General features: G+C 42.0%; 1 protein-coding gene across 1 annotated transcript; it reads left to right on the top strand.

Annotated features, from left to right (window-relative positions):
• The first annotated feature begins 2024 nt into the window (after positions 1–2024).
• LOC109872230 (uncharacterized) lies at positions 2025–9456 on the top strand. Its single transcript, XM_020463392.2, has 5 exons — positions 2025–2586; positions 2783–2907; positions 4786–4872; positions 5032–5196; positions 8462–9456. The coding sequence occupies exons 1-5, from the start codon at positions 2574–2576 to the stop codon at positions 8597–8599; spliced, it is 528 nt and encodes a 175-aa protein (XP_020318981.1). The 5' UTR covers positions 2025–2573; the 3' UTR covers positions 8600–9456.
• Positions 9457–9719: the final 263 nt, after the last annotated feature.

The raw sequence follows: 9719 nt of genomic DNA, 5'->3' as shown, positions 1-9719 counted from the left end.
CATCCCAAGGAGCACTGTGCAAGCGATAATATTGAAATGGAAGGAGTATCAGACCACTGCAAATCTACCAAGACCTGGCCGTCCCTCTAAACTTTCAGCTCATACAAGGAGAAGACTGATCAGAGATGCAGCCAAGAGGCCCATGATCACTCTGGATGAACTGCAGAGATCTACAGCTGAGGTGGGAGACTCTGTCCATAGGACAACAATCAGTCCTTTATGGAAGAGTGGCAAGAATAAAGCCATTTCTTAAAGATATCCATAAAAAGTGTTGTTTAAAGTTTGCCACAAGCCACCTGGGAGACACACCAAACATGTGGAAGAAGGTGCTCTGGTCAGATGAAACCAAAATTGAACTTTTTGGCAACAATGCAAAACGTTATGTTTGGCGTAAAAGCAACACGGCTCATCACCCTAAACACACCATCCCCACTGTCAAACATGGTGGTGGCAGCATCATGGTTTGGGCCTGCTTTTCTTCAGCAGGGACAGGGAAGATGGTTCAAATTGATGGGAAGATGGATGGAGCCAAATACAGGACCATTCTGTAAGAAAACCTGATGGAGTCTGCAAAAGACCTGAGACTGGGAAGGAGATTTGTCTTCCAACAAGACAATGATCCAAAACATAAAGCAAAATCTACAATGGAATGGTTCAAAAATAAACATATCCAGGTGTTAGAATGGCCAAGTCAAAGTCCAGACCTGAATCCAATCGAGAATCTGTGGAAAGAAATGAAAACTGCTGTTCACAAATGCTCAACATCCAACCTCACTGAGCTCCAGCTGTTTTGCAAGGAGGAATGGGAAAAATTTTCAGTCTCTCGATGTGCAAAACTGATAGAGACATACCCCAAGCGACTTATAGCTGTAATCGCAGCAAAAGGTGGCGCTACAAAGTATTAACTTAAGGGGGCTGAATAATTTTGCACGCCCAATTTTTCAGTTTTTGATTTGTTAAAAAAGTTTGAAATATCCAATAAATGTCGTTCCACTTCATGATTGTGTCCCACTTGTTGTTGATTCTTCACAAAAAAATACAGTTTTATATCTTTATGTTTGAAGCCTGAAATGTTGCAAAAGGTCGCAAAGTTCAAGGGGGCCGAATACTTTCGCAAGGCACTGTATATACATACAGTGCATTCGGAAAGTATTCAGACACCTTGACTTTTTCCCCATTTTGTTACGTTACAGCCTTATTCTGAAATTGATTAAAGCGTTTTTCCCCCTCATCAATCTACACACAATATCCCATAATGACAAAGCAAAAAAATAGCTAATAGATATTTTTGGAAATGTATAAGGTACTCAGTACTTCGAGTTCAAAGGAAAATACCATACTAACCGTTATACTAATGAAAAGCCAGTTATTTAGACCATGATTTTATTCAAATTGCCTAGTGTTATTAATATTCACCCCTATTGTTCATAATGATAGCCCTTGCGGGTAAAATGCTACTTTCAATTTGTTATTGCATCAGTAGTATCGATTCAATCCTGTCAGTCCCACTGGACTCCAGATGGCACGCACCCACAGCTGTCTAAACAGCACCCACTGTGTGACACTACCGCAGTCAACTCTGGACTATGAATGAAATTAATTTTTAACGAGGCTGCTCGAGGCAATTTCCTCTCCTGGAGAGGGGGCGATGTCTATTCAGTTCGGCTAATGAATGGGTTGCAGTGATTATGATAATCGAGAGGCTGAAAATGGGAATAAATCAACAGGTGAACATCTTTGTTTGAATATTTTCCTTCGGGCAGGACTCGAATTTGGCCGCTGACGGGATGTTTGTAAGCACGCAAATCAAACAGCAAAACACCGCTCCTACGCAGTAAGGAGAGAGTTAGTGAGTGTGTGTGTGAGAGAGAGAAAGAGAGGGAGTGTGTGCGTGCGTGTGAGGGAAAATTCTTTGAAAGTGGTGCTGTACATGGTTAGCACACTTGAATTACTATAACAATTGTAGATTAGAACATTATTTTGTTAGTGATAAAAAAATATTGGTACAATAGAATCATTGAGCTTCAGGCCAACCAATTATGCCTAAATCCTACGTGCTTGACAGCCATGGGAGAATTCCAATGTCTTGATTGATCAGCTGTGCACCCTAGATAAGTAGATGTTATCGTTTCACAATAATAAAACATTAACTCCGGTGGGAGTAGGTAGCCTAGTCAACATATTATCTTCTGAACGTTACATGACATTTATGTTAATGAGTCATTGTCATAGAACGAGAGAGAGCAAGAGAGCGAAAGAGAGATTTAATTAACGACAGGGGACAGATGAAAGAAGAACAGCAGTTCGGTGATATTCGTTCACGTGACCCTTTGGATTATAGAAACAGGAAAATTGAGCGCGCTCTGGGATTTGATAACGCGCGCTCTTCACGCTATGAAGGATGAGAACGTGGAAAATTAAAGGGCGCGAGGACTATAGAGGGGACACAACGCACCTCAGATGTGCAGAAAGTAATTCGGAGTGGTTTTATTACCGACTGAAGACAGTACAGTAAACATTACGTTTTTTTTTATGGACCACATTAATGGACATCAGACGCAGCCGAGAGGGGCATGGCGTTAAGCAGTGAGTAGGCTATTCAAAGAGTGACTGATGGAATATATTAAACTATATAATGAGATAGGCCTATCTAGTATCATATTTTCATACCTTATGTGCAGTGTGTTGAGTCATTTAGGGGTTGATTCAGTGTCTGACTGTCATAGCACCTTGAGGATGAATACATTCTTAAATGAGTTGAATATGTTCTGTATGTGTCCAGGACTCCTGCTGCTGTGCATGGTAGCCTCTGAGGTGTGGAATGCTGAAACCAGGCCCATAGACTTTGTGTGTGACAGAGAGTCCAGGAGGGACATGAACACTGTGGCAGAGATGGCGGCTGCTCTGGTAAACCTATATGTTTTTAACAATCTGCCCAGTGGTGTAGTGGTGCCTGGATAAGTGGGTATACTCAAATTTTGCCCCAAATTTCCCAAACAGCCCGAAGGAAAGGTGCCTTATGACAAACAGTTACATACACTCTGAATGACCTACATTTTTTCATGTTTTTGCTCAGTCACACTTTTTTTAATAGATAGACAATTAAATTGGACCTTCTAAGTACACAATAATTCTTAAACCACATGAGGAGACTACTTTTGAGGTCTGGGAAAAACTTTTACATTTGTATTTTTGAGTGTAGTTACCCTTTATTACAACTGTGCAGGCAACTGTGCAGTTAGCAGTGTTTCTGTAGCACACATGAGAAGGAGTTTGCAAAACAAATAGCCACTGGATTGATGCAAGTAATCATGATATTATTCTGCCAGACAGGCATAGGCTACTTTGTAGCTAGTTAACATTTAATTGAGAAGGTTTTTGGGAAAGCCTTTCCATCTACCAGAAGACGGTAAGGTCTATCATTACCATCTACCAGAAGACGGTCAGGTCTATCATTACCATCTACAAGAAGACGGTCAGGTCTATCATTACCATCTACCAGAAGACGGTCAGGTCTATCATTACCATCTACCAGAAGACGGTCAGGTCTATCATTACCATCTACCAGAAGACGGTCAGGTCTATCATTACCATCTACCAGAAGACGGTCAGGTCTATCATTACCATCTACCAGAAGACGGTCAGGTCTATCATTACCATCTACCAGAAGACGGTCAGGTCTATCATTACCATCTACCAGAAGACGGTTAGGTCTATCATTACCATCTACCAGAAGACGGTCAGGTCTATCATTACCATCTACCAGAAGACGGTCAGGTCTATCATTACCATCTACCAGAAGACGGTCAGGTCTATCATTACCATCTACCAGAAGACGGTCAGGTCTATCATTACCATCTACCAGAAGACGGTCAGGTCTATCATTACCATCTACCAGAAGACGGTCAGGTCTATCATTACCATCTACCAGAAGACGGTCAGGTCTATCATTACCATCTACCAGAAGACGGTCAGGTCTATCATTACCATCTACCAGAAGACGGTCAGGTCTATCATTACCATCTACCAGAAGACAGTCAGGTCTATCATTACCATCTACCAGAAGACAGTCAGGTCTATCATTACCATCTACCAGAAGACGGTTAGGTCTATCATTAGCATCACTATATGTTTCCTGTTCCTTAATTGTTTGAGACCTGGATGTTTTACTTCATATTATGAGGAATGTCTTACCATTCAAAGTAGCCTAGCCAAAATCCCACCGTGGAAACGTGGAGGCAATTATTTAATAAAGACTTCATATGCGCTCTCCTGTTGGTTTTCAATGTTCCTTTCATTGTCAAGCAGCCAAAGGCATTATCCTAGTCATATTAGCAACCCATGATAGTTGTTGCATCTTTAGATCTCCCCTCTTTATACATTTCTAATTGATATTTCCATCTCTTTCCATGAAACCGTTTGCATGTGCAGTGCGCATTTTAGAATGGGTTTTCTCAATTGCATTTTGGAACATTAACGTGTAGGCTTACCACCGTGTGCACATTGCTGCGCTTAAAGTGTGAATAAATAATTATCCATTTATCAATATTCTAAGCTAAACATTTTGATCTGTTCCATCAGCCTTGTAAATTGATATTGCGTATACCTCCACTACACTACTTTGATACGCATCATGGGGATTAAGAAGTAAACATAGGCAATGCCCACAAAAAAGGTGGTATATGGCATATACCTGCGTATACCCTCCTCTACACCACTGAATCTGGCCTGCCTGCCTGCCTGCCTGTCTCTTTTAATGTCTGTGTGCTTCTCTCCTTTCTTCAGGCTGATTGTGACGCCTTGAAGATGCTCCCGTCCCCCATTCAGCTCCCCTGCATCAAGGTTCACAAGGCTTCCTGGGAGAGGAAATCAGTACGCTATCAAACACTTCAACTTCTGCTTCTCAATGCAGATGATTTGTTTTCCTCGGTTCAGTAACATCCAATTGTGGTAATAATTTGATATTTGTATCTCTCTCGTGTGTGTGTGTGTGTGTGTGTGTGTGTGTGTGTGTGTGTGTTTTTCTTCCAGGCCCAGGAGAAGAAGGGGGACATAGCTGCAACTCTGAGGGCTTTGTCTAGGAGTGTGAGTGTGGTTAAGACTCTGAGCCAGCCTGGCTGTGCCGCAACTCTGCTGGAGAGACTGGAGCACACTGTCAACAACTACCTACACATAATCACACACCTGGACATCAGGGTAAGGGATAATAAGAAATACACACATACACACACTATAGGTTGCTGAGGTAGGGGTGCTGAGTATGCTGCAGCACCCCCTGAAAAATCAGAATTTAAAAAAGATATATCATATAAAGTGCAAAAGAAGTGCACTGGGCCTTAGTATTAGCAGACCTATATAGACATCTGTAGAGTGGGCAAAAATATATTTCAGTATCTCAGATTTTGCAAAAAAGGTAGTAATTAAGAACAGTATCTTCCAGGATTCAATAGTTGAAATTGCAAGAGTTGTTGTCCTATCCCTTTCTCTGTGATTTTCATTCTAATGTAATCTTAAAATAACAAAACCCTGTTCTCAAACATTTACATCAAAAGGTGCAAAGACACAAAACATCCACATCAAATTAAATATTTTTCTTGATCAAATAACATGGAAAACAACCACTTTTTGTGCAGTAATAATTTACCATCCCTACAAACCACTTCATGTTAATGTACATTACTGTATTGTACATAGGCTGGTCATCTATGTTTGTACCTGTAGACTTTCCATCACTATGAAGAAAAACAATGCACACTACAGTAATTGACTACATTGAGACATCAAGTGGTTTGTGATGATGTGGCTCAGTTGGTAGAGCATTGCACTTGCAATGCTAGGGTTGTGGGTTTGATTCCCATGGGGGATCAGTACAAAACAGTATGAAAATGCATGCACTCACTACTATAAATTGTTCCAGATAAGAGTGTCTACTAAAAAGGAATGGATAGACCATTTCAGTTTTCACATAGAAATAAGTTGCAATTGCAAGGTATTTCAATAAACTGGAAAAAATATATCAAGCAAGTATTTTTATATTCCACAAGTATTATTAGATGAACTGCTTTGTACAGATAATTATCAGACTCAAGTGTGAGTATACACTCAATTTAGTAAAAACATAATCACAAAAATAGTACACTGTACCTTTAATAGTCCTGTTAGCGGCGTCTTCAGTGATGGCAAAATAAATCTGCACACCTCCCCCCAAATCACATTGGCAAAAAAATTGCAGCAGTCCCACCACCAAACTACTTTCCACGACTATGTCTTGCTTAGATTACTTATTGGCCACTTGTTGGTGTGCAGTGAGCGTAGGCATTTCAGTGTTGCTAAGTCTCAAGATAACTGAACTAAATGACTATCACCACGTAGCACTCACTTCTGTCATCATGAAGTGCTTTGAGAGACTAGTCAAGAGACTAGTATCACCGCCACCTTACCGGCCACCCTAGACCCACTTCAGTTTGCATACCGCCCCAACAGGTCCACTGATGACGTAATCGCTGCACACTGCCCTATCCCATCTGGACAAGAGGAATACCTATGTAAGAATGCTGTCCATTGACTACAGCTCAGCATTCAACACCATAGTACCCTCCAAGCTCATCATCAAGCTGGAGGCCCTGGGTCTCAACCACGCCCTGTGCAATTGGGTCCTGGACTTTCTGACAGGCAGCCCCCAGGTGGTGAAGGTAGGAAACAACATCTCCACTTCTCTGACCCTCAACACTGGGGCCCCACAAGGGTGTGTGCTTAGCCCTCTCCTGTACTCCCTGTTCACCCACGACTGCGTCGCCATGCACGCCTCCAACTCAATCATAGGTTTGCAGATGATACAACATTAGTGGGCCTGATCACCAACAATGACGAGACAGCCTACAGGGAGGAGGTGAGGGCACTCAGAGTGGTGTCAGGAAAACAACCTATCACTCAACGTCAACAAAACAAAGGAGTTGATCGTGGACTTCAGGAAACAGCAGAGGGAGCACCCCCCCTATACACATCGAAGGGACAGCAGTGGAGAAGGTGGAAAGTTTTAAGTTCCTCAGCGTACACATCACAGACAAACTGAAATGGTCCACCCACACAGACAGTGTGGTGAAGAAGGTGCAGTGGAACCTCTTCAACCTCAGGAGGCTGAAGAAATTTGGCTTGTCACCCAAAACCCTGACAAACTTTTACAGATGCACAATCGAAAGCATCCTGTCGGGCTGTATCACAGCCTGGTACGGCAACTGCACCACCCTCAACCGCAAGGCTCTCCAGAGGGTGGTGCGGACTACACAACGCATCACCAGGGGCAGACTACCTGCCCTCCATGACACCTACAGCACCCGATGTCACAGGAAGGCAAAAAAGATCATCAAGGACAACAACCACCCAAGCCACTGCCTGTTCGCACCACTACCATCCAGAAGGTGAGGTCAGTACAGGTGCATCAAAGCTGGGACCGAAGAAGCTGTTTTTCAATCTCTATCTCAAGGCCATCAGACTGCTAAACAGCAATCACTAACTCAGAGGCTGCTGCCTACATTGAGACCCAATCACTGGACACTTTAATAAATGGATCACTAGTCACTTTAAACAATGCCACTTTAAATAATACCACTTTAATAATGTGTACATATCTTACATGACTATCACATGTATATACTGTATTTTATACCATCTATTGCACCTTGCCTATGCCGCTTGGCCATCCCTCATCAATATACTTATGTAAATATTCTCATTCACCCCTTAGATTTGTATGTATTAGGTAGTTGTTGGGGAATTGTTAGATATTACTGCACTGTCGGAACTACAAGCATTTTGCCACATTCGCATTAACATCTGCTACGCATGTGTATGTGACCAATACAATTAGATTTGATTTGACATCACTTTCATTTCCATATGAAAATGGAGTATCCTGTCTTCTTTCAGTAATCCCTCATTGACTCCCTCTCATTTCAAACATAGCTGTGACCCCAATGAACCCTGGTCTTCCTTTGCCAGGAAGATTAGCAGATCGCATAGCATACCTTCCCCATGACAGAGACACAGCCGCCCAGGCTACACATGGAGAACTTATGCAAGGGACAGGCCATTCACTAGCAACATTTGTAGTTAAGACTGGCTAGAGATGAGCAAAACAGAACAGTGAAATTGCAATAGTTTCTTTCCAATTGTCATTCAGTGTTTCTCAAGTGTGTCTCACTATCAGACAATGTCAACAACATGCTTTCATGTGTATGATCATTTCAATGCAGAAGACTACAGCACTCAATCAACATGCATAGTTAAAGTGAATTGCTTTTGTAATGGAAACCATCAGCATATTTAGTCATGTGTGTCATATCATTGTTATACTGACTCTCTCTCCCTCAATTTTCTCCTTTTCTCTTCCCCCTGTTGCTCTATTCGTCTCTTTCCATCCTACCCATCCCCCACATTCTCGCTCTTCCCTTTGGTCCTAAAGGGGTCTGTGGAGAGCCCGTTTTTTTCAAGTACCGCTGAGAGTACCCACAGCCTGAGCACGGTTCTGTGGACTTTCAGCAGACTGATCACTGGAAAGATGGAATGGCTTATGGCTGACCTGACCCATGGGTGCCCCTGAAGAGGAAGGAGGGAAGGGAGCTACTTCAGAGTATTGAGACGCACCCAGATAAGTGAGGAGGCTAGGGTGCTGCTGTAGAGTATTGTGATGCACCCAGAGAGGAGAGGCGATGTGGAGAAGGGAGGTGCTCAGAGAGGAGAAATAACATAACCGCCTGAAAGCTGTCACTCACCAAGCAGACCTTTCTCTGGTTGGTTACACATTACAGACAGTAAAGACTTGTAATGAAACATGGAGATACGTCACCCTCTGCTGGTCATTATTTGGAACGACAGCTCACTGTTTCCGGCATTCAGCTTAGACTGACTGCATGCTGTTTCTGCAGTAAAACCAGGACAAAAGGAATAAAAATGTACATGCTACATATGAGAGACAATTGCCCCAATTGATGGCTTGCATTTCATGACACCTACCAACAGAGCACTTGGAGCATTTGGATGCAATCAGATAATGGTCCACTCTTAGTATTTTTTTATTTATTGTTCACTGTACATTACATTAGTTTTATAACTGTACTTTTTTATTAATTCATTAGGCTATATAAATAAGGTTATATTTGTCATTATTAAAATTAAATCCTCAAAGGAAATTGTAACTGTCCTCATAAAATGTCAAATTATACACATCATGTTTTAATTAAACTTTTCTGAAAGTAATACAAATATTGTCTGAAACCAATTAGCTGTGTCAACAGTTTTGTGGTCATGAGGTCAAGGAGGAAGCATAACTGATTGGATTAACAAGCGAAACATTACAAATGGCACACAGTCAAAAAAAGATTGAGTGATACAATGGAGAATCTCAATTGTACACTCCTCATGTCCTCTCTCCTCGCCGCCTCCTCAAAACCCATTGGATGAGAAAGCCAGAGGTCCCACCCCTTTCACATTCTCCTCCAATGGGTATACAATTGACATTCTCTCATTGTAGCCGCCATCCATTTATGAAACTCCAATTGACCGAGTATACAGGTGGAGGTTGTAAACTACTCAGAAAGAGGATACAGGTGGAGGTTGTAAACTACTCAGAAAGAGGATACAGGTGGAGTTTGTAAACTACTCAGAAAGAGGATACAGGTGGAGTTTGTAAACTACTCAGAAAGAGGATACAGGTGGAGGTT

This window comes from Oncorhynchus kisutch, linkage group LG27 (genome assembly GCF_002021735.2).
Source record: "Oncorhynchus kisutch isolate 150728-3 linkage group LG27, Okis_V2, whole genome shotgun sequence".
Classification (NCBI taxonomy): domain Eukaryota; kingdom Metazoa; phylum Chordata; class Actinopteri; order Salmoniformes; family Salmonidae; genus Oncorhynchus; species Oncorhynchus kisutch.
Note: the sequence above shows the minus strand (reverse complement) of the source record. Positions and strands in the feature narration are given on the sequence as shown.

Coding starts and splice junctions, on each gene's coding strand:
- LOC109872230 (XM_020463392.2), top strand. Junction 2,908..4,785: donor CAGAGATGGCGGCTGCTCTG/GTAAACCTATAT, acceptor TCCTTTCTTCAG/GCTGATTGTGACGCCTTGAA. Junction 4,873..5,031: donor CTTCCTGGGAGAGGAAATCA/GTACGCTATCAA, acceptor TTTTTCTTCCAG/GCCCAGGAGAAGAAGGGGGA.